Source organism: Diadema antillarum, unplaced genomic scaffold, assembly GCF_040938485.1.
Source record: "Diadema antillarum isolate AM-2024a unplaced genomic scaffold, OU_Dant_1.0 seq00001565_RagTag, whole genome shotgun sequence".
Taxonomy (NCBI): domain Eukaryota; kingdom Metazoa; phylum Echinodermata; class Echinoidea; order Diadematoida; family Diadematidae; genus Diadema; species Diadema antillarum.
This window is the reverse complement of record NW_027272288.1, coordinates 280,501-306,995: the sequence shown is the minus strand read 5'-3', so window position 1 is coordinate 306,995 and position 26,495 is coordinate 280,501. Positions and strand designations below refer to the sequence as shown.

The following is a 26,495-nucleotide window of genomic DNA, read 5'->3' as shown; positions in this document are numbered from 1 at the left end:
TCAAATGGACTCTCCTAACCTATCTAAATATTGGAAAGAAAGCAAAAACTTAGGAAAAGTGTGAACTGAGAAAAGAGGCTCTGAAGTACAGTGTCTATTCAAGCGCTTAATCTTTACCAAACCGTGCTGGCTGTGCGATGAATGGGACAAAAAACAGGAAGTAAACCACCAGAGTAACAACAATGAAGGGATTATCAGATTAAACTGAAATTAAGCACGCCTCATTAACACATTCTGTCCATAATTAATACCAACTTCCAAAGCAGTAGCACTATCCTTTCAAAAGTTATTAGAGTTGAAAGTGAAGAGTGTGGACAAGGTTTTTCAGAAATGAAAAAGGGATTCTAAAGACACACCTAATCACACTATTCTACCAGAAATGTTCCAGATAAACTGCTAAAAAAAAACACTTTCCTGCCCGTTCTATGATACCAAATTTTAGCATAATGTAAAAGAAGATCCACTCTTTCAGAAAATATGAAAAAGTCAAGTTCGGCTAGGTTGACCCATTTCACTTATTTTCAGTCCTCACGCAAAATCAGTGTGTGCGACTTTATGTTCGTTTTGAGGTGCACGGTCACATTTCTAACCCGATTTCGATTCCGTTTGCTTTATGTGATGGCACTAGGTGAGGGCTTCAAAACTTCTACATAGAATTTTGACCTTTGACTTCTTTGACCTTTGACCTTGATCTTTTTACCTATATTGTACATTTTGCTACTAAATGCTACTTCCGGCGGGGACATATATTACGCACCGCGTGATTTCTACTTTTCCTTGTTTAGGAATACTTATTTTGAAAGATGAAAGGGAAATATACCAGGTCCTTCAATTGCAACGTTCACTGCAATCCTTTGAGCTATGTCCCGATGCGTGAAAAATGGGTACCATATGCGTGAGATCGTGAGACAGACCCTAAATTTGTGAGTCTCGTGGAGAATGTGTGAGACTTTATACATTGTAGCTCTGTAGATGTCCCTTGAGGAATGGATGATCACCACAAGGTCAATGGTCACAAGCAGCGGTCAACAAACTTTTAGAGCCCAATGTTAAGTTTTTATGGCGTATTTCTATTATGGGTCATAACTTTTGATCCATAGGTCCGTTTGTGACTAAACTTGGATGGTAGATGTCCCTTGGGGAGTGGATGGTCACCACAAGGTCAATGGTCACAAGCACGGGTCAACAAACTTTTAGAGCCCAATGTTAAGTTTTTATGGCGCATTTCTATTATGGGTCATAACTTTTGATCCATAGGTCTATTTGTGACCAAACTTGGATGATAGATGTCCCTTGGGGAGTGGATGGTCACCACAAGGTCAAAGGTCACGGGCAGGGGTCAACAAACTTTAAAGACCCATTGTTAATTTTTTGTGGCACATTTCTTTTTTGCCATTAATTTTTACCCTTTTATGTCTTTTTCAAGGTCACAGTACAGTATTTCCCTCATGTTTATGCAATGCCAGCAGGATTATTTAGTTTTTAAACTTGGTGTATGCATGTATAGCCTAATAGAGATTCTCTGGAAAGTTTTTTTTCTTTTGTTATTGCCTCAAAGGTCAAAAGGTCAGAGATCAAGTGAAAGTGCAGAACTAAGTTTTTCCTCCATATCGTGGATGTGGCTCAAGTTATCTTAAAACTTTCTACATATTTATGCATGTTCTACCTGACAGTGATTATCTTATGAAATTTTAAGGTCAAAAGCCAGATGAAAATGGTAACAATTTTACAGGAATTGCACTTTTTCTCCATACCTTGGAAATTACTCAATGCATAGTTAAAGTCCTTAAATCCCAAATACATACTCTCCTATTCATCCAATTAAACCTACATTGTAGGTCAAGGAAGGTGAACATTCAACACATTTGTGATAGACATGTCATTTTAATATTTTGCCAATTTTGTGAAAATGTAATCACACATTGTCCACTTGTACATTTTGTACTATCTAGACCTATTAGGAGAATCATGCATTTTGGCAGAGGCATACCAGTCGCCATAGCGACATTTCTAGTTTTGGTTTTGTGATGCATGGTCACATTTGTTATTATATTTATATAGAACTAAGTACACTGTAATGTAACACACTGTGGACACTGATACAGTATCCTGGAATATCTCCCAACAACTGAATACAATAATTATAGATCCACATTTCTTTGAATATTGATGAGATTGATTAAAGTTGTAATAAGACATAGAGCATTACCTTGCATATCTTACAATTAAAAACAAACCAAATACTAACAAAAAAAACTAATTGCGATAAAAATATAGATTTTGCATAATTTAATTTGCTTGCCAGTAAGTGTTGGTATTACAGTATCATGATTAAAATGATTGTCAACTGTTTCAGAACCATTAAATTAGTTTGTCCAGTACACTCCCAATGACTCAAAAGTCATGCATATCTTGTATTCCCTCAGTTCTTTTGTGACAAAAGTAATAACAGAAAAAAAGATATGTAGAATTCCTTTGTACCATTTATGGACATTAAGCAAAATATTCCTGTACGCAGGACGCGATACCTAATACTCGTACCAAAGGTTACCAGAAGCGAGTTGTTACTTCTGCTCCAACGTTTGGCTTGCACTTCAATCGCGTGCTGGAAGAGACCGAATCACCACACCTGGGTGGGACGCCGGGTAACAAGTTCTTCATGCAACAAACCATGTGTTACGCTGCCAAGGACCGCGTGCAATACAGGATGGTGACCGCTCCAGTGGCCACTGTCGCTCAGGCGGCCGAGACTCTGGACGCCTTCACGTTTCTGCCCGCCCCTGACGTCCTAGACAGGCAGCGGTTGCGCCTCGTGGACGTTGTGGCCAACATCATGAGCAGGCACATGACTTTCTTACAGGATCTGTCGCGTGACCTTCCCATTGCTCAAGGGCATGTGAAGAGTGACTGTATGTCACAAAAGTCTGAACTGGTAAGGAGTGTGATTAGGGCCAAGCTATGTATCGACACGATTGCTCCTTTTTTATTGAAGGAAACCAAAACCCAAAGAGCAATGTGGATTGAGTGAAAGCACCAACATTAGTAGAACACATTGGTGAGAGTTTGAGGAAAATCAGACAATAGAATCAAAAGTGTTAAAGTTTCGGGGTTGGAACCGTTGGATGAAGAGACTACAATGTACTTATGACATCATGTGTGAACAACAATATGAAGGAAGTACATGGGGAATTCCACAAAAATTCATTTTTCTTGAAAATTGCACATTCCAGTAACTTGATACTAACATACATAATGTCTGTAAAGGTTAGCAATTATCCCCCTGGGTTCTGAAAGTGGTTCGTCAATTTCAATGAATTGTTGTAGAATTCCCTTTGTATTTTCTTTATATTGATGTCCACACAATCATGATGTCATTACACCAAAACTTCAAAAATTCATAACTTTTGCATCAGTTGTCTGATTTTCCTCAAACTTTCACTGATGTGATCTACCATTGTTGCTGCTTTCGTTCAATCCACATTGCTCTTTGGGTTTTGGCTTCCTTTAAAGGGGCATTCCAGACAATTTTTGTAATTTCACATCATGTGCATAATATTGATAGCTCCATGTACAGATTTGTAAAATTTATCGTGGTCCTTGAGCAGAGAAATCAGTACTTTGAAGAACCTTGAATGAATTACATTGAACAAAGATGATGACACAGGAGGCTCACATACACGTATTTCAAAAATGTTGCAGTGTAATTTTACAATGTATTATGATACCATTTGCTTAACAATGTCGCATGTGTATAATCTATTATGCATTGTACCTTCTTTGTTTTGCTTCCTTTGAGCCCTGTACCATGTACCTCATGCATTCTTATGGTGAGGCTGTCATGTCATCATCCTTATTCATTGCAATTTGCTATGAATTTCATAATATTTTGATATTCTTCATCCGAATCATATTAAAATTTGAAACTCTATTCTCAGTATATAAACTAATTTATGCTTGTTCAAATATAAAAGTCTGGAAATCATTTGTAGGGCTCCTTTAATTGAGTAGATATGAATATATTTATGGTGGAGAGGCCATGGGGCATCCCAGAGAGTTTTCATAACTCCACACCGTGAAGTATATAAATCAAGAGTGCCATGTACAGATTTTTGTGGAATTCATTCTACATTGTGGCCTTTGAGCAAACCTTCAGTAATAATATGAGCTTTATGGCCTCAGGTCATCATAATGGTCGTCAGAAACATACATTACTGTGCAGTCTGAAGGAAAAGGTGTTACTGTTGAGTCATTGTCAAGTTCTCTCTCATTCCAGGTGACATTGGGAATCGTACCGACTAACCCCGGCACGACGCAAGGGATTGAAACGGTATTAGAGCATCTCCAGCAGTACCTCCCGGCCTCCGCCAGGGGTGGAGGCGCCACTCCGACCCTCGTCAGTGGTAACGAATCGGCCATGAAGGGCGTCCTGCAGGCTCAGAGAGTGCGAGCGGACCAGGAGACATGGCAGGAGCGTCTGGACGGGTACATCCCAGTGCCCCAGGAATACGACAAGGAGATTCTTTTCCTGCAGGTTTGTTTTACGTCGAGCGTACTCATTTATTCTTTTTAGAGGAGAAGAAAGAACCTAAATGCACATCAGATTAAATTCAATATTTTCATCATCTTTATTTAGCAATAGGAATTAGTGAGTGCTGGGTCCCTGATCGTGTGCATAGCTGTTTGGCCCATGACTGTGATGATAATTTTGCAGTCAAACCTCATTAAAAGGAGTCTTATCTGAATTACTATGTATGGGTGTTCACCAAGGTGGTACTGGGGACTTTTTCTTTAATTTGAGTTATAAAATGACCTGGGGAATTTAGTAAACAAGTGCAAGAGTAAAGTCCTGTTATACTTTGTAATTGTCCCCGCCGAACGAGTTCGAGCAGGGGACTATGAAACGGGCTCCGTACGAGTGTGTGTCCGTGCGTCCGCATGTGCGTCCGTGTGTGATCAAAATGTTCAATTTGCTACTTCTCTGTCATTTATGAGCCAATTTTGATTCTGTTTGCTTCATATGATAGCACTACATGGGAGCTTTGAAGCTTCTACACAGAATTTCAGTTGTGACCTTTGACCTATATTGTACATTTTGCTACAAAATGCTACTCCTTCATCATTTCTAACCCAATTTCGATTCTGTTTGCTTTATGTGATGGCACTAGGCGAGGGCTTCAAAACTTGTACACAGAATTTTGACCTTTGACTTCTTTGACCTCTGACCTTGATTTTTGACCTTATTGTACATTTTGCTACAAAATGCTACTCCTTCGCCATTTCTAACCCGATTTCGATTCCGTGTGCTTTATGTGATGGCACTAGGTGAGGGCTTCAAAACTTCTACACAGAATTTTGACCTTTGCCTTCTTTGACCTTTGACCTTGATATTTGACCTGTATTGTACATTGGCTACATAATGCTACTCCTTCGCCATTTCTAACCTGATTTTGATTCCGTTTGCTTTATGTGATGGCACTAGGTGAGGGCTTCAAAACTTCTACACAGAATTTTGACCTTTGACCTTTGACCTTGATTTTTTACCTATATTGCACATTTTGCTAGAAAATGCTACTTCCGGCGGGGACATATGTTACGCACCGCGTAATTTCTACTTTTCCTTGTTCCGTCAGGGATTACGTTGACAAGAGAGACCCGCTGACGCATGCGCAGATTCCCCAATTCGCTGACGGCACATTTGCACTGAAGCACGGCTTCGGATGCCCGTTTTTTCCCCTGAAAATATCGGCGCGATCTTTAGGAATAGGTTAGCGCTTTAGTGGAATATTGAAACTTAAAGTCTCTCAGTCGAAGTGTAAGTCACTTTAGAGACTATTTTTCACGTTTTCATTATCAAAAATTAACGATCGGTATGGAGGCGAGCACGGCTGCCTCTCCCACACCCCCAGCGGCGGCCGCTAAAACTGGCACGCCGGGTCCGGGCACCGGCAAGGTCGGTATCCCAGTAGTAAATGGATGCCCACGAGATTGAAACCTTGTTGAATATTGAATTACCTCGGGTAAATTGGATATTTTCGGTGATTGATTTGTTGCACTGGGCTGGGTGTAAAAAATTTTGTGTGTTTTTAGTTTTGTGGGATTGAGACATTTAACAGGAATGTATGTAACAAGCAAAAATAATTGCATGCTTTTATTTTTGTGCTAGTTTCTTGTTGCAGGAAATGCACACAAAGTTCCACACCACAAAAAATGTTATTAAGGTGTTTCAATCAGTGAATCTATGAGATGTTATAATGACATGTAGATTGCCTAACGTCTAGCATTACTGAGATGCCTACAGAAGTATCCAACCAACAGCAGCGCTAAAACTCTTTCAAACTCACTAATTTTACCATATTTTGTTCTATCTGTGTGCATTATATGCAAAACATTGCTTAACTTCAGTGCAGTGTACCCGGACGTCGCAAAATTGGTCTCAAAATATGCAGGAGACTTCAAAGCATAAAGTCATAAAATGGTGCAGCAAAATCTTTGCGTGTTGCAGAATCATTGTGTGAAATGTCGAGGGCGGGGTCAATTTGGACCCCCCCCCCCCCATCCCTGGTCGAGATAGGGTTTAACCCTAAAAAGACTGGGTGGGGGGGGGGGGGGGCCCATAAAAGGTCCCCCCCCCCCCCTCGACATTTCGCGCGATTACTCTGCAACACGCAATGCTCTCACTGTGATGCTCCATGATTTTTTTTTCTTTCGAGTTTCCCGCACATTTTGACACCAAATTTGTGACGCCCGGGGGTACGGTTCTGAAGTTACCTAACCTTTTCCACATGCACGTGAGGCCGAAAATGGCTCAAAAATGTGATTTTGCGTACAAAGTCAATGCAAATTGAGTTTTTTCACATGGTTCATATAAATATGCTTATTTTTACTCTCAATGGCTAAAATTCATTTGTTTTAGGAGTATCATGCTTCAAAAAGTGTCTGCCACAAATTTTGTAAAAAAGAACAACAAAACAAAAGGTCGAAAAAACAAAGAAATACATAAGAAATTCATGAAACAAAATAAATTTTTGACTCCCCCTTCAGATCTCGGCTGCCCAGTTAGAATAGGGTTAACTCAGAAATTGTAACATTACAGCTGCTAACAATTTGAAATGCAAATTACTGCAACAGAAGAAATCATAACCGAATAGATATAATTTTTTCCTCTTCAAGGACTCAAACAATGTCTTCTTCGATGGAGAAAGCGCTTCTGCAAAAGGGACAATTGCACAGTTGAAGAATGAGTTCAATTACACCTTCTTCCGGAAAGAAGTTCTGCAAAATGTGCAGGAAGCATGGGATATGTACGAGGTGAGACTTTACTCAGTAGCAGTAAACAGTATAAAACATGTAGCGCAGTCTGCAACCCCAGACTAGTAGTGCCTCAGATTCAAGGTATGACCACACATTATCTCGTGATGCTAAAGAGATTTACCTTCTTGCTGGTGTTCTACTAGTCTGGGCTTGCATACTGCACTCTTTATTTATTACACTAAGGCTCTACTATTGTAAGCTATTGTAAACTCTTTACTTAACATAATTTTGCTTACCTCAATCTTGACTTGACGTAACTTTACCTACAACTGTAAGTCATGTAGCACTTGTAAGATCAATGATAATATTAAATGGGTTAGTCAAATACCGGTTAGTGGATTGGCTAAACAGAGTCATGTGATGGAGGTACATACGTTATGTTTGCCCATGGGCGAACATCCTTGGTAATCTTCTCCCATGGGAAAACATTTTCACGTAACAAATTACAGAAGGCTTAGGGCCACGTGTGCACTGTGAATTTGGCTCTGCGCGAGCGAGCGAATGAGTGCGTTGTGCTGCATCATGCTGGTGGCCATAATTGCAAAGATCGTACACTGAATCTCTACGATCTTTGGTGGTTGACGTTGACGTATTTGACTAACCCATATAATATAACAGATGATGACTTTTATTGTTGGGAACATGTACCAAACGTTCCACCCTCAGGGTTTGAAATGCTATTTCGGGACTTATAACCTCCCTCAATAGCATTTCAAACCCTTTGGGTGAAATATTTGTTATGTTCCCTCCCCCGCCAGTCATCATCTACATATAATGTCACTCTAGTGCTCCCTGCTCTTCTTTACAATTGCAATGTCCTTTGTGTCTTGAAGACCAGTGCAAGCTCTGAGTGTGTCTATGTATGTGTGGTGAGGTTGTCCATTACCAAAGAAAGTGATACAGTGAAACCCCGTTCATGAGTTAAAACAAGGAACCGCTCGTAACGAGGTGATCGCATTGGTCCCGTTTTCATTTGCGTGTTAACCTATGGCAGAACGAATCGTTTATAACGAGTTCGGTTATAATGAGATTCCAGCTATAACGAGGACAATTTCGGTGAATCATCGTAAAGAAAGACATATTAAGCAATTTGATCGGATATATCGAGGTTCCACTTCTTGACTAAATTGCCGCTTTCAAACACACGACAAACGAAACACTGAAAACCGAATTCATGCTATCCACATCTTTTTTTCCGTTTTGCAGAGAACCGTTCCTTCCATTTTTTCTTCTAAATCATGCGATAAGACACAGGAATGCCTTCTTATGTTCCTCCTACATCATTGAACATAATCATTCGATTTTCTTTTTCGCAAGATACGCATGTGTGATTTTAGGGAAGATCACAGCGCAATGAGAAAAAAAAAAGATAATGCATTCCAAAACTTTTCATGTAGCGACACCTGTGGCCAAAAATGGACAATTGGAATGCATGTGCAACTCATCATTATGTCCTTTCTATTTTTAGTTCCAACTTCCAGTTCTTTTGCTGGTTAGCAAATATGATTGTGGATGATTAAAGCCTAAATAATTAATGAAATCATCGCGATCCCGCCGGGTGACAGTAGCGCAAAAATAGTTGAATAACGCATGTCACTATACTTAATCGGTGTTCTGAAAAAGAAACGAACACATTTGATAGTTCAAGAATGTACAAAACGCGAAGAGATTTTCAAAAGAAAATAAAGAATGCAATTTTAATCCCTTCAGACGCCACTATCATACATTGTATAGAATTACGGCAGAAATGATTCATGAAATTATCGAATTCCCGCCTGGCACCAACGGAGTAAAATACCTTGCAAGTTAACGGTAAACAACGCATGTATGCTACTCTGAAATTATCGCGATCTCGCACGGTAACAGTAGCTTAAAAAATAGTTGAATAATGCATGTTAACCTAAATCAGAAAAAGAAACGAATGCATTTATTAGTTTGAATAGATCTTGGTTTGTTCATTGTCAGGATTCTAACGCTGCATTTCACAATGAAGATTTTTCTCTCTGTCAGAATGGTCTATGAGGTATAAATTTGCATAAAAGGATCACAACGTATCTTTCCACATTCAATCCTGTCGCATATTTTTCAGGAACGAATGTACAGAACGCGAAGAGATTTTCGGAAGAAAATAAAGTACACAAATTTTAATTCCTTCGATGCATTTCACAATAAAGATTTTTCTTTCTTTCAGAATGGTCTATGAGGTATAGATTTGCGTAAAAAGGATCACAACGTAACCTTCCACATTCAATCCTGTCGCATATTTTTCAAGAACGGATGTACAAATCGCGAAGAGATTTTCGGAAGAAGATAAAGAACACATTTTTAATCCCTTCGAGTACAACAATCATATATATTGTATAAGATTACAGCCGAAATGATTCATGAAATAATCGCATTCCCGCTGGGCACCAACAGCGTAAAAATACCTTGCAAGTTACGTAAACAGTGCCAGTATTTCACTCTATTTGTGCTAGTTTTAGAAAAAATTAACAAACAAGAATTACAATGAAGAATTAACTTATTTCAACCCCTACTTTTTTGTCTAATTCACAAATAATTTCCCTTCATTATCTCAGTACTAATGATCCATAATCGTGTAATAACAACGCAAAGGATGTTCTTATGATCTTAACTCTCATTGATGGGTATATGATGTCGTGCTTATGTTTTTCTTTGTTTTCGATGCGTACGGTTATAACGAGGTCCCGGTTATAATGAGGTAATATTGCCGGTCCCACGGACCTCGTTATAACGGGGTTTCACTGTATGTGTTTGTGTGTTTGCCCCCCCCCCCCCCCCCCCCCCCAACAACAACAACAACAAAAAAATGAAATCAAATTTGAATTTAATTTAATTGACTTGAATTGAATAGTTGCATTCATTTTGCACATAACACACAGCAGTGGCATTGTTTGGATATTGTGAAGAACAACGATTCATTGAGAATTGTCATGTACAACTTTTTGTCCTTGATTTGTTACTTTGTGTAATTATTCTCAATGAACCGTTGTTCTTTGTTATTTTGTTGGAGGGCCCGCAGGAATAAACATGTTTAAACCATGTTTTAACTCGCATGTATGCAGACCTTGTTTTTTTACCAAGACAAACTTTTGAACATTCCAGTGAAGGTCCATTTTAAATTCTGTTCTGCATAATTTTTATATTTATATACTTTATTGTGATATATGTGAGAACTATGAAAATAAATTGAAATGAAATGAAATGAAATGAAATGTACACACATATTTGTTATATTTTGTACTGATTTTCCTACTGCACAGTTTGTGACTGAAGGATACTCTCTCCTCTGTGCCTTGAAATTCTGTGGAACATCATCTCTACATGAAGTCCCTGCCAGTTTTCCGGCTAAAGGCAGCAGACAGAATAAACTCCTCTGGGTCAAAACTGTGGCCCAACGAGTTGTGGATTTCGTTTACCACGAGCCGAAAAGGTCATCGATACAGCTTGCAGCGGATGCATACGGTGATAACACAGATAACGAAAGTGATGCTGCCGTGTTGTGTTGTTACTGCCGAGCCGGTAAGAATTATGGTCTACTACATTGCAGTTCAACCTCAATTGACTGGCGGGGGGGGGGGGGCATCCAAAAGCGAGATTTGGTTGGATAAGAGAGTTATGCTCAAATACAGCCTAAAGCATGAAATTGAGACTGACCTGAATTTATTTGTGTATCGGGATAGATAATCAAGAATTGTGACAGAAGGCGTTTTCACATCAGCCCATTGTTTTGAAATAGCGCACTATTTTCTGACTTTGGAAATTAACCCAATCACAAAATAGCGCACTTTTTGATAATGTGAACACAAATTAGCGCACTAATTGTATCACTCTGATTGAGAAAATTTCTTGAGTCCAACTCGGGAAATTTCTGAAATAGCGGGATAACATAGCGAACTAAAGTGAAATCGCCTCAAGAAATTAGTGCGATGCATCCCATCATGCCTAGCGTGTGTGACCCGAAAGCGTGCGCTCTACTGGAATGCCCGACACTCTTTGCGCATGCTCAGCTGTCGAATTAGCTCAAAAAAATTTCGGCTAATTTTCTTCCTGCTGATGTGAATAGAAAAAATGAAATTATAGCGCGCTAATTTGCGATTGTAAAAAATATCTCGAGCTTGGATTTTTATCGGGCTGATGTGAAAACGCCTGGAGATCTCTGTTGCCATGGACATGCATCGTTCATTGATTCAAACACCTGTGTATGTGAAAAGCATCACAGGATGCTTTCATTATTTTCTCATTGTGCATCACCAACAGCCAGCCTTGAGTAAAAACAACAGTAAACGGCGCTTTCAGATGTCTAAAAACCACATGCGCAGAGGATAATAAATCCCTTCAATAAAGAAAAATGCATCTGCAGTTGTAATATAAGATGGGAAATCATCGCTCAGTTATTTTCATTTGTGAAGTGCACATACTTTACATGAGAAAGCAAGGGTTTTGGTAGGTTGTAATTTGTAATCTGATTTTTCCCATTTTCAGCACATTGTTTCAGAGTAAACTTGGACAGTAATGGTACAATTTATGTAGATGACATATATCGTCGCTGGGGTGACAAGACCTTGTATCTGCAATTTTGGTGAAAATGACTTTTTTTTATTAATGGTCAAATAATCGGTTAAGTGATGTCCTGTCCAAATCCTAACTGTCTTACCCCAAAAATGAAGCCACCACGGCATGTCCAAGGAAAGGCTATCCCATTCACTATAGTGCTTTGGCCGCCATGTTTTTTGGCTCTCCGGAACACTTGACATTTTGTAGATACGAGGTCTTGTCGCCCCAGCGACGATATGTCTTTACCATTATGCAACGTTACATGCGCATCCACGAGCATCCACTTCAGTAATTACTCATTTTGCGACACAAAATGTGTCATTTTTTTTAGGTTTGCTGCTCCCCATCATTGATGTTTTTCCAAAGGCAGTTAAGTCTGAAAAGGCACCTCAGCGAAATAAAACCGAAATGAGGGAAACAAATTTTTTGTCAGTGACAATGAACGATTACACAATCATTATTGTCCAAACATCTGAATGTACTCATCTAGATGCACATTATTAGGTGGCAGTGATGCAGGTCGGATGAAAGAAAGACCCCGTTCATAGTCCATGTGTGTAGTACAGTGTAGGTCCATGTTTTATTCATCATTTTTAATTACTCACGAGCTAGCCATGCAATGTACAGTGTGTGTTGTAGTTCACAGGAACATGTAGAATGTATAGCAAATAGAGTGTCACTGTGTGTGTCTGTGTGTCTGTGTGTTAGTGTGTTTGATAGTGTGTGTAGTGCTGGAGCAAGGGTTTGTATATATGACACTCCAAAATGCATCTACAATGTACTTGTACCAGTCATACAACAAATCTGTCATACACTACATAATTGTTTGAAACATCAACTTCACTCTTTAATGACTGTCAGCACTTCACAGTGAATCTAATTGACACAAATCTGAAAGGCTTTCTGTGGGAAAATATTAAAAAAGATAGGGTAAATCTGAAAAATTCCTATCCGTTTCATTAAAATAGATCAGGTTAATCTGGAAAATTTGTACCCGTCTTTCAAAATACCCATCCTGTGTACCTGATTATCCAGTAAATATAACACACATCTGGAATAGTTTTTCAATTTGCAAGTCAATTATGTGTCCGGTAGAGTGCCTGATTAACTGGCATCCAATTATTAAACGGAGAGCGCTGTGTGAATTTCCTACACAGTGAAAGATGAAGAGATGATCGTGTGCTGCAATGCTATGTGCCCCACGCCGTGGTACCATCTGAGCTGTGCGAGACTGACGGCTGCCCCCGAGGACGACTGGTACTGCTGCCACAAATGCTTGAAGAGTCCCAGCTACACCTACTGTCTCTGTAAGCAGAAAAAAGATGCAAGAGGTAGTACGAGAATGGTGCAGTGCGCTAAACAGGAGAACTGTAGGGGTCACGAATGGTATCACTATGGATGTATCGGACTCCAAGACACTGATGTGCTACCAGGTGAGTTTTTTTCTTCTTCTAGTTAACTGTTTTAGTTTGATTGTGTGTTTATTTTCATACCTCCGCCAAGGGAGGAGGTTATGTTTTCGTTACTGTTGGTTTGTTTCATTGTTTGTTTGTTTGTTTGTTTGTTTGTCTGTTTGTCTGTGTGCAAAGTAACTCAAAAAGTAGTGAACGGATTTGGATGAAACTTACAGGAAAGTTTGACAGTGACACAAGTATGAAACAAATGATAAAATTTTGGTAGTGATCCATGAATTTGGGGGGAGTCTATGAAGGATTTTAATACAGTCAACTTCGGATACCTCGAATTCATCGGGACTGAAGAAAATGGTTCGAGGTACGTGAAATTCGAGGTACACGAAATTCGAGGTACGCGTACGTACGTCAAATTTTCTTCGACTTATCCGACGTTTATCGATGTTCAACATGGTATCTTTATAGTGCCTACCGCTTGTTTGAATGCTTGTCAATTGGAATTGAATCTACTTTTATATGAATGAATTGAATGAAAATTGGAATTGAAATCAACATTTCAGAAATGAAGATTTTGGTGACCCTATCGCGCCACCAAAAAAAAAAGTCGGATGTTTGCCTTTACTTTTGAAAATGAACAGCGGTAACAATCGGCTCCGTAAGATACTAAAATAAATGTCGGATGTTTGCTCATGCTTTTGGAAATGAAAAACGATAAGACTCAGCTCCATATGGTGCTAAAACTAATGTCAGATATTTCATTTTGCGTTCGGAAATGAATAAGGATAACATTCGGCTCCGGAAGACGCTGAAATAAATGTCGGATATTTGCTTTGACGTTCGGAAATGAAAAACAATATTCAACTCCGTACGATGGGTAGATAAGTGTCGGATGTTTCCTTATACTTTCGAAAGGAAATAGCAATAACATTCGGCTCCTGAAGATGCTAAAATAAATGTCAGATGATCGCTTTTATGTTCGGAAGTTGCAGTAATATTCTGCTCCATACGATGCTGAAATAACTGTCTGATGTTTGCTTTTAAATTTTGAAATGAATAACAGTAACATTCGGCTGCGTTCAATGGTAAAATTAATGTTTCATGTTTGCTTTGACGTTCGGAAATGAGTAACAACAACATTGAACTCCTTACGATGATAAAATAAATGCTGGATGTTTGCTTTTACGTTCGAAAGTAAATGGCAATAACATTCAGCTCCGGAAGATGCTAAAATACATCTCGAATGATTGCCTATACGTTTGGCATGTTTTGAAGTGAATAGCAGTAACATTCTGCCCCATATGATGCTAAAAAGATATTGGATATTTGCTATTACATTTCGAAATGAATAACAGTAACATTCAGCTACGTTTGATGGTAAAATAAACGTCTGATGTCAGTTTCGACGTTCAAAAATAAAAAACAGTATTATTCTGCTCCGTACGATGATAAAATAATTGTCAGATGATTCATTTCACTTTCGGAAGTGGACAGCAGTACCATTTGGCTCCGTACAATGATAAAATAAATGTCGTATGTTTGAAGTGAATAACGGTAATATTCTGCTTCGTACCGTGCAAAAATAAATGACAGATTGTTGCTTTTACATTTGGAAATGATTAACGGTATTAATCCGCTTAGTTAGATGCTGAAACAAATAGAGGATAATTGCTTTCACGTTTGGAAATGGATAAGGATAGCATTCAGCTCCGTAAGATGCTAAAATGAATGTCAGTTGTATGCGTTCTCGGGGAAGAATACATGAAACATACTTCATGAAAGGCAAAAATAAAAAAGTAAAAAAAAGGCACTACGCAGGAGATTGATGTTTGGACAGTGGACGATGATTAATGTCAAAGATATATAAACTGTCAACACCTACGCAGGCACGCCACGACGATTAAGAAATCTACGCGCACGGTATGACTATCATGATCAAGAATTAAAACACAGTGGTTAAAGAAAAGAAGATAGATGGGGCAGAGCGTAGTGCTATCGTAAGCACTCCATTGGCAAGGGTGCTATGTGCATACCGTGTACGTATGTAGGTAGGTGTTGGGGATTTTTCTTGTCAGCTGTGTACCGGGTATTTCTTTGGACGCGCGATTGTTCTGGTCGGGAATATTTACAGTCGAGTGTGAAAAGATTTTTGACATGTCTTCTTCGCTGTCCATGCGCGCTTAATCGGAGATGCTGAGTAATGTTTGCAATTTCGATTCGAGCTACATGCTGGGAAAAACAGTAAGTTAAATAAGATCAGGACAGTAGATTTCACTTTGAGGTAACCGAACTTCGAGTTATTTTCTTCGAGCTACGCGAATTTTAATACACGGAAACTCCATAGGAACAATCGGGACTTTCATTTTGCCCCCGAGGTAAGTGATATTCGGCTTATCCGACGTCGAGGTATCCGAAGTTGACTGTATTTTGACAAGTTGGGTCAATGAACTTGGGAGTTCAAGCTGCGCATTTTTTAGGTTTTCAAATGCACACTAAAATGCGTGCTGTAATTTCTGCACGGGTGTCAAGGGGCGCCGCGCAGCTGAGGGTTTATGACGTATAAAAGGCTTCGATATTGGGAAATTGAGCAATTTTTCAACATGTACACCTATGGGTGGAAATCACTGATCTCTATGGAGGAGCCCAAAGAGCTTTACCCCAGTGGTGGAGAGGAGAAATATCTCTTTGGGAAGAGCAAGATCATCGGTGGAAAGTAGCTGCTTGGCGGAGGTCTGTTCTCTCAGAGTGCTTTTCAAGTTAATAAATGTATTCATTTGTTTGTTTGTTTGTTTTATTTCTTTTTGCCACCTGAGAAGATGACTGGATAGCCCATAGTCAGCAGCAATAGCTGGTCTTCTGTAGGGTCCAGTTTGATGTGAGGCGGAATCACTTCATCAGGTTATGCTCCCTCCTCTTTGCAATATGAACTAGAGAAGCACTCTCGAGAGCGCAGACCTCCGCCACGCAGCTAATTTTCACCACTCTGTTTTTCCATAGAGACTGGTGATTTAAGCAAGACTGATTGTAGTGATAAATGTGGAACATACCTGTACAGTACAACTGTACATACAGCTAATGCAGCATTTAGTCAGTAAGGTCAATATTGTTACATGCCTTTTGTCTCGCCCACCGGAGGTGAAGGCGAGACTAAGGGATTCAAATGGCGTCCGTCCGTCGTCCGTCCGTCGTCCGTCCATCGTCCGTCGTCCGTCACAAATGTTAAAGTTTACCTGCAAGACTCTCTTATGATGCATAACTTGGCAACTGTTACAGCAATGGCGGCCACACTTGGGTGATAGAAGCACTAGGGGTATCTTGATGTTATGGTGTTGTCGGAGGTCATGTGATGATGTCAAAGGTCATTTGAGGTCATATATTAAAGAGTATGTGCAAGACCCTCATTTCTATGTTAAAGTTTACCTGCAAGACTCTCTTTTGACAATTAAACTTCACATACTTGTAAGTTGCTTGGATTACAACCTAATTTGGGTCATAGATGCACTTGGGGTACCTTCATGTTATGGTGCCGTTGGAGGTCACAGGATAAGGTCAAAGGTCATTTGAGGTCATACGTTAAAGTTTACTTGTAAGACTCTCTTATCACACGTAACTCGACACATGTTGCTACAATGGCAATCAAACTTAGGTGATGGATGCACTGGGGGTACCTTCATGTTATGGTACCGTAAGAGGTCACATGATAAGGTCAAAGGTCATTTGAGGTCATACGTTAAAGTTTACTGGCAAGACTCTCTTATCACATGTAACTCAGCACATGTTGCTACAATGGCAATCAAACTTGGGTGATGGTAGATGTCTCTTGGGAAGTTGAAGGTAACCACAAGGTCAAAGGTTACAGACAGGGGTCAACGAACTTGTAGGGCCCAATGTTAAGTTTTTAGGGCGCATTTTGTTTATGGCTCATAACTTTTGATCCCCTTGTCCGTTTGTGACCAAACTTGGATGGAAGATGTCCCTTGGGGAGGTGAAGGTCGTCACAAGGTCAAAGGTCACAGACAGGGGTCAACAAACTTTTAGGGCCCAATGTTATGTTTTTAGGGCGCGTTTTGATTGTGGCTCATAACTTTTGATCCCTATGTCCGTTTGTGACCAAACTTGGACGGTAGATGTCCCTTGGGGAGTTAAAGGTCATCACAAGGTCAAAGGTCACAGAAAGGGGTCAACAAATTTTTAGGGCCCAATGTTAAGTTTTTATGGCGCGTTTCGATTATGGCTCATTACTTTTGACCCTTTGTCCGTTTGTGACCAAACTTGGATGGTAAATGTCCCTTAGGGTGTTGAAGGTCACCACAAGGTCAAAGGTCATAAGCAGGTCAATTAACTTCTGGGAGTTATAAAAAATATTAATTCCTTGTACGCGAATGGGCGAGACACAATTTGGCGATTGCCTTGTGTTGTTAGAATATTACTAAATGTATCATACATGTCAGACTTTGTTCAACCTGTGCAACTGCCCATATATAAAAAATCCCTGATATTGTGTGATGCGATTTGCTAAAATATATTTCACTTTTCACTGAATTACTATACACTATGTTCCTGCAAAAAATTATGATCAGATTTTCGCATTGATAACACCCAATATGCTTAAACTGTCTAAATGCCACTCTCGGGTATTAAAATATAAAATCTTAGCTCTATTTTGCAGGAAACCCCATTCATTTTGGTGAAGTGGTCACAGCATGTCGTGAGTCTGATTCTTCCAAGTTTAGCACTTGGATGCTCTATATTTGTGTGTGAACTCAATAGACAAAACTTGTAGGGAAGAGATATCCTGACATGCTCTACAAAATTGCTCATTTCTCTTTGACCACTGAAGCAAGTCGAATGGGGTTTTCTGTAAGATGTGGGCAATGACTAATGGTTTCATACCCTGAAATTGTATTTGGATTGATTTATACTATTTATAAAGTTATCATTGCAGAGGGTCCCTTTGTAATTTTTTTTTTTGTATTGTCTTGTTTTGTTTTGTTTTTGTAGAGAAATGGTACTGTGGAGAGGAGTGCGCCCTCGATGCCGAGAACGATGACCATGTGCTGAACCACAGTAGGGCCCTTACTCTGGAGGGTCTGCGCCATCTAGCCAGACAAGCCGCTGTGCGGACTGGAAATGGACCGGTCATGGTCGAAGACTGGAAAATTGACCTCCTGTTGTTCTGGTCAAGAAGGCATCCAGACTACCTCGCCAATGCCCATCACTTCCTCGCATGTGAGTCCAGCAAAAATCTCTATAAAAGGCGGGGGGGGGGGGGGGGAGGGAGGGGGCACACAATGACATTTTTTTGCGACTACTCTGCCACACAAAACTTTTTGATCGCGCCGTTCGCTGACTTTTTACTTTCAAGTCTCGCGCATCTTTTAACTCCATTTTCTCGAAAATCGTACATACCGTTATGACGCTGCACGATGTTTTATACATGCCTGTCAGACCGAAAATGGCTCAAAAACGTGATTTTGTGTATAAAATCTATGCAAATGGAGTTTTCTCTCCTTATTCATAAAGATATGATTATTTTCACTTTCATAGGCTGAAACTAATTGATTTTAGCATAATTATGCTTGAAATAGGTTCTGTCACAAATTTTGCGGAAAAGAAAATGATTAATGATATTAAAACAAAAGATGGAAAAAACAAAGAAATTCATAAAACAATAAAATACATAAGAAATTGATATTGATACCAAATTTTTTTTTCAAGTACATTGTTTGGAATGCTACAAAGAATGTTTTCACCAAAAAGTAGGATTCTAGGAGCTTTAATATCTGATTTAGAGCAAAATGTATGATTTTATGCATATGTTAGCATAATTGATTGTTATGACAAAAATTTCCATTTCTACTCGGGGGGGGGGGGGGGGGGGTAGGATTTGAATCAACCCCTCCCCGTTAAAGAGAAAAAGATGAAAAAGAGTTATCTTATGGGGTCAGCAGTAAAAATTTGACTGAAATTGGATGAAAAATAAGAAAGTTATGACATTCTGAAATTTTGACAATTTCTCCAAAACAGTTCTTTTACAGTGGGCAAATGAGTGAGCTAACCATGTCATAACCTCACAATTTTCCACTGATCATTTACAAAACAAAAAAAAAAATGATGAAAGCTCAATTTTTCTGTCATTAAAATCTGAAACATGATGTTATTTCTAGTTGAATAACTATAGATTAGTGTTGATCAGTTAGATAAACCAGGATTTAAGCCTAGGGCATAATTGTGTTTGAATGAAAAACAGGAAATTTCACTTATGTTCAACTATTATGGTAAGTTGTGAGGGAATGACATGCTTACTCTGCATTGCATTTTCATATCAGCTGTTCAAGAACTGTTTCCTGAAAAATTTGCAAAATCTCAAAGTGTCATCATTTCCTTATTTTTTTACCTGATTTCAATCAAAATTCTACTGTGTTTAACTCATAATATTTTACTCATTCTTATCAGATTAACTAGTATGTGGACTGGATTTGCCCTGGGATGTAGTAACATGCAAAGAATTCAAAATTTCGTATGTGTACTCGCATGTTCAGTTACGGTGCGCTTCTGTTATAACAGACACAGTTATAATGAAATTCTCGATACAACAAAGTAAGAATTTAGGCACAAACATCATTTTTATAGTACTGGGCTTTTATGTTCCGCTGTAATGAAATTTCAATATAATGGTGTATAAAGAAAGCCGTTATTTCCAAGAACTTTGTTATAACGAGAGTGCACTTTGTCAGATGAAATAGCAAGCAATTCAGAGAAACAAGGCTGAATTTTGTGAGCAAAGATTACATTGGAGTCCTGCTATAAAAGTCCTTGGCACTGCCAGTTTTCTGACGTTACGTAAAAATTTGGTAGTACCCACACAAATGAACAATAAAAAACATAGAGTGGACAATGCTAAAAGCCTGAATTTTATTATAACCGTAAATTTAATTATAGCCATAGTCGTTAGAATGGAAGTGCACTGTATTTTCATAACTGACATAATAAAAATGACAGAGATTATTTTTTCAAGACGTTGATAATGTTTGAAATAGTATTAAAAAGAATAGTAAATGGTCACAAGTGCGATGGTACAAGATTTTGCATGAGGTGAAAGATCAAAGTGCTCTATACAATGAGGTGAAGCTGAGTTGAATAGTGCCCCTCATCTTTTACGGAGTGCACAATCTTGTTCCTTTGCACGAGTCTAGACCATACACTATTTGTTTTATACAACACCTCAGACCGTCTAGGGACGTGGTTCCCGCAGATTCCTGAATTTAGCACAAAAATGGCAACCATTTTTGTGAATGGTGAGTTTAGTCACAGCAGCCCTCAAGTGTATGTGTGTATGTACATGCACGTCCACAAAACAGATAGGCTGAAGTTGTTTACAAAAAATGAGTGACAAAGGTATGCGCTTGCAAGCGTTCGCTTGTAATCATTGAGTGCACCGAGCGTGACAAATGTTTGTTCATTGTAACATCTGAGCTGTGCAATGTTAAACATGTGTTATCTATTTTGCTCAAACAAAATTGCATGGCTGACAGCCACAGAGTGTGATGGTACTTTTATCTCAATGTCACATGATTTGCAATCAACCAATTGGATAGCTGCATTGTTTCTCGGTGTTGTATAACATGCATCGTCTTCCTTGGTGTTTCAGGTGTCGGAGGATTCGCTCCAAAAAACATCATTAAGAGTTTGATCTGGAACAGGGTGGTAAACATCAATGGACGACGTGAAGGAAACTTTGGAATGGACTATGTCTCTAAGCAAATCAGCAGGGACTACAAAGGTATGGATGGGGTTCCGTGATGTCAAATGGGCCATCCCACTAGACCGACACCCACAAGTCATACAGCCCACGAGCTTTATGAAAACAGTTCTATCACTTCCATGAGTCATACAGCCCATGAGTTCGACACTAGGTAAAAACAGCCCACGAGTTCGACAGATACAACATGGGGCTCAATGTGTTGGTCCCATGGGCCCTGTTAGCTCAGTGTTGAGCTAATGGGCTGTTAGATTTGTGGGTGTCTGTCTCGTGACGTGCACCCTGTCAAATGACATGTTACCCCGATTTTTTTTTTCTCTGAGTTTGACGTTTGACTGACTTTACAGAGGGGATTTGGTGCAGTATGAATTCATATTATCATCAGTACAATCATGCAAAGTTAACCAATGCAAAGTTGACTGTACTACCATGCATTAATATACAAATGATGCACAGGATAGAGTGCGTTAGTGTAGGCGTATAGTGCACTCGAGGGTATTTACAATTGTGAAACATGCACGAGGCGAAGCCGAGTGCATGTTGCACTACATTGTAAATACCCGAGAGTGAGCTACGCCTCCCACGAAATAATCCTGTGCATCATTTGTTTTATAAAATGGGTCGAAAATGTCGAAAACTAACAGCATTTTTCAGCGTTTTTCACGTACCTTTGTGGGTCAAGACGTCCGAAGATGTTCGTCCCAAACAGTACGCACGTCGCGCTCGGAAATCCCGCACATACAGTATAAGTATGATGGGGGGTTGGGTTTCCGAACACTTAAGTTCCCGCATGAAAACTTACTTATTTTACATAGAATATGCACTCTTTACCTTAAAGACTTGATATAGACTCCTCATATAGGCCTACTAGACAACATACTCTGAAAACGGTGTGAGAATTAACCTGCTAAATCGTTGGATTTGCCCTTCAAAGTGACTCCATGTACGCGTCCGGTCCCACAATGGGACGAGAATAAAGGAAGGCACATGTGACTCATTTCAGCGCTTCTATTGGCTACATTCTTGAACCCATTTTATAAACATAATTATAAAATGGGTTCAAGAATGAAGCCAATTGGAGCGCTCTGAAATGAGTCACGTGTGCGTGCATCAATTTCTCACTAACATGCTCGGCCTGACGTCACAATATTTACACTAGCAGTGCGCACTCAATCAGTTGTTACATGTGCGTTGCGCACTACTATACACGCTGTCAATCCTGTAAACAACTTCTAGTTAGGGCTGCCAGCCGGCCTTTCTTGTGTGCATAACATGTGTGGCGTACGTATACTCTTATACGTACAGTACTTATATGTGCGGGATTTCCGAGTGCGAAATGTTTGGACGAACATCGACGAGTTCTACATGTAGCTGACTGGTATTGACCCACAAAGGTACGTGAAAAATGCTGTTAGTTTTCGACCCATTTTATAAAACAAATGATGCACAGGATTATTTCGTGGCGTTAGTGGAGATGCAGCTCACTCTCGGGTATTTACAATGTAGTGCAACATGCACTCGGCTTCGCCTCGTGCATGTTTCACAATTGCAAATACCCTCGAATGCGCTACATCTCCACTAAGCACTCTATCCTGTGCATCATTTGTATACTGTTTGGAAGTAGTTGACATGTTTGCCCCGCAAAGTATATTCACTTTTCATTATTTGCAGGAACAGTGAAGTCCTACTACGGAAAGGTGACAGACAAACATGCCGAGCAGTTGGCCAAGGTGAGCGGCCTTTTTGGTCATGTTTTGGGTGAAATGTTCAGTGGCGCTGGGCCTTCCTCCACCCTGAAGACTCCGTGCCGGAAAAGAGCAGAGATTTTGTACAAGAAAGATGTTGAGTCGTTTGTCCACGGAAATCAGGGATCGGCACTGTTCAGCTACTTGCCCTGCAGAGAGCACAGGGGGTTCGAGGACTTTGATGGCAGGGAGGTTTAAGAGACCCACAAAACCTTGGGCACAAGTTGAAGGCCCTCTCCAGGAGATTAGACACACAGCGCCGCGGTGAAAGGTAATAGGCTTTGACGGCGATAGATAAACCCAGTGATGTACTGTATGCACCAGTGATCCGTGCTGTGGCAAATGCTGCATGGAGCTACCTGTGTGTTCCGTACCAGACACCAGCAGTGCCTTCAAGACAGACTGCCTAATGCAACGGGATGACTAAGAGAATCTCTCACATCTTTCCATAGGCCAAAATCTTATTGACTGAAATGGGCAGTGAGTATGTGATAGCCTTTCTGGGTCTCCCATCATGGGCGCAGTGTCCTGCTTCTTGCCCGTATCTTTGAACGTCAGCCTTGGCTCCCTTCCCCTAGTGGATGACATTGTCGACATCTTGAATATCTACACCGAGCCTGAAGGCGATCATTGCTGTACATTGTAATGATGCATCACAGTTTTCGACCCTGCCATGGAAAAGTCCCTGTATGTTCGGTCCTGGCTGTTTGAGTCCATTGATGTGTGGTACATATTAACACGTCAAATCTGTACTGCGTATGACACTGCACAGGCTGGTCTTTTGGGCATCTTCCTTTGAAGATTCATGAATCCATTTTAACAAGTCGCCAACGTGGTCAGTAATTTGTTCGAATGAACAATATTTCATGCATTTTGAGCTCACCTCAACTGAGGAAACTCTGGAATTCATATCAGTCATCCTGAAGAGAAGACAAATAATTTGTGAAAAATTTTTCATGAGCTCTCATTTCATGATGTTCTGCAGAAAGGATTTTTAGAAGATTTGAGTGGACCACAGGTAGGCCCTAAATGCTTAATATCCCTTTTTGTTCTCTCCACTTTCAATATTGAACTTAAACATCCACATATATCCCCATTGTTTAACATTATTTTGTCAAGGATATTCGAATTGATCTGGTGTATTCTCCATATTTTGATCGGCCTAAGTTACATTGGGTGATTTTAAGATCATTGCTAGCTCTATCTCAGCGCTAACTCTGGCATTAAAACCAAACCCGAATTATCAGTCAATGGTAGCAGGTTGACCACAAAATTATGATGTAATTCCGGTTGCTGGTGCTGTGCTCAGTGTTGAATGTTGTCCACTGAACTGAGCTCCACTGTTTGTGTTGGCAATTTATGTGCGATGCCTTTTCCCCATTGGCTTACTCTTGCCTCTAGGGATTTACATTATCGTATTTATCATTTCAAGTTTTGCGTGGGTGTCAATGATGCTAAACTATGCGCAAGACCCACATAAATACACGTAAATGCACATTTTACATGTAAGGTCAGTGCTAATGCGATGGCCACCCATGGCACGTAAATGCTTAAACTAAACATCAACTTTTCCCATATCTCCGAGTATAGTATAACATTTGACTATGCTCTATCACTTTTTCTTGCTGCACAATTCCAGCTCGATCCCACAGACTTTCCGGTGATTAGAAGGGTAACACCCGGTGTTGGGGAACGACAATTTTGATCAGTATTGCTTGTGTGAGTATCGGTGTTGGAACTCAATTTATGGCAATGAACTGAACATTGAACTTGATATCACACAGTGTGTGGAAACTCTTTTTGCTTTCTTATTCAGCCATTAAAACCATGCCATGAGACTTAACAAGTTAGTTATCTATAGACAGATGAAATGGAAGATTTGATATAGCAATTGATTAATATGCAGAAGTGATGGGTTCCCTCAGTAGCTTCTGTTCCTTTTTCATACATGTAGCTGCCAATATTTGCTTGTTCGTTTGCTTTTAAAATTTGTGTTAAAGTGTGTGGAACAGGTGATCCTTAACATGTGACAGGGTCTGGGGGATAGAACTCCATTGAACTACTAGTTCGGGGACATTCACACACACTTCTTATGCACTCGGATCATTTGTTTTGTTTTTAGTGATGTCTAAATACATTGAATATTCAACATGAACTTTGAGTATGATGTGTAATAAAGCTGTTCAGTTTTTTGATAATCTACGACCACTTGGCCAATGATGGTTTATTTTGTGTGTAAATGTATAACAATAGTACAGTGGACTCCCGTTATAACAAACAGTTTTCTTTCTTTACAGTATACACTGAAATTTCATTAACACAGAACAAATAATAAATGCAGAGCATAAATGCAAAGCATAGAGCAGATAATGTTGCAGCCTGAATTTTTACTTCGTTGTAACTGGAATTTTGTTATGACTGAAATTAATGTTAAACAGCTTCATAGTCTTAACTATACACAGCCCAGTTGCTGTATAGTTCGCACGGCGTCTGGTCTGGCTAGTAGAGCTTATAGGGGAATTGAAAGTTCATTTAAAGAAAATCGGTTTTGAAATGACTGGGATATCCCGAGAGAGCATAAAACGATGCGATTGTTATGTCGTGGCCTGTTGCATTTAACAAGGCTCGCTTTGTTTGGATATCACAAACGTGTCACGACCAATTTTCATCAAATAGATTTTGAATTCCTTTAGGAATTACATGTTCTTACTTTCATATTTCACAAGCGCTTTGTCATGATCTCACACGTAAAAACACACACGCACACACACACACACAAACGCAAACATGTTGGAAACCTTGAACCCTAATCCAAACCTAACTGTACCATCCCTTGAACCCTAATCCAAACCAATACTGTACCAAATTTGCAACGTCCGCACATAATTTTTCGAAGCCACACCATGTCACCCCAAAACAGGCACAATTTTGTTATCTTGTGTACATTTCCTCTGGAAAACAGTGCTCTGGCATAAAAGTCATAAAAGCCTGATAATTTTTACAATTAATCATTTTCATTGATTGATTTTATGCTAATTATGGTAGAAAAGTGGTCAGTGACAATTTCCAATTAAAAAAACAGAAAAAGCAAATGTTGAAAAACAAAGAAATACACAAGAAATTCTGAAAACAATAAAATACATAAGAATTGAAATGAGTTTTGGAAAATTTTGTGATGTACGATTGTTGAATATGCCAAAACAGATAAACAGACCAAAAAGTAGACTCTCAATGCCTTTAATTGGGCTAAAATATGATCTTGAGCTTAGTTTGCATAATTGATTGATTAAAATTAGAAATTGATTATTTCAAAAAATTTTGTGATGCAGTGTTGTATATTATGAATCTGCCCCCCCGGGTTTACCATAGCCAAAAAAAACCCGCCTGATTAGGGTAACAGAAACCCCGCCTTGGAACCGCAATCGGCGCTTTTTTCTACACTGATTGGAAAACTCGATGTGAGACAAAAATGCAAGATGTCATTTGCTTCCTGCCAGACTGTTTATTTCTACTGCTTGTTGGCATGATTTATAACTATATTTTGATGTGAGATATGAGATATTTATAGTTTTCATTTTCTAATTTCACATTATTGGTAACTGCTAAGAAAAAACATCGCGATGAAATTTTGCATGCGTGAGACCCACGTCAGAATCTACAAGATTGTGTCATAAGATGTTCTTAAACAAT

General features: G+C 39.5%; 1 protein-coding gene across 1 annotated transcript; it reads left to right on the top strand.

The window, feature by feature from the left end:
• Positions 1-2,700: 2,700 nt before the first annotated feature.
• Positions 2,701-24,981, top strand: LOC139710793 (uncharacterized). Its single transcript, XM_071622700.1, has 8 exons — positions 2,701-2,932; positions 4,274-4,531; positions 7,171-7,308; positions 10,596-10,854; positions 13,047-13,322; positions 18,300-18,527; positions 20,950-21,081; positions 22,732-24,981. Exons 1-8 carry the CDS (start codon positions 2,708-2,710, stop codon positions 23,001-23,003), a joined length of 1,788 nt encoding a protein of 595 aa, XP_071478801.1. The 5' UTR covers positions 2,701-2,707; the 3' UTR covers positions 23,004-24,981.
• The last annotated feature ends 1,514 nt before the right edge of the window (positions 24,982-26,495 follow it).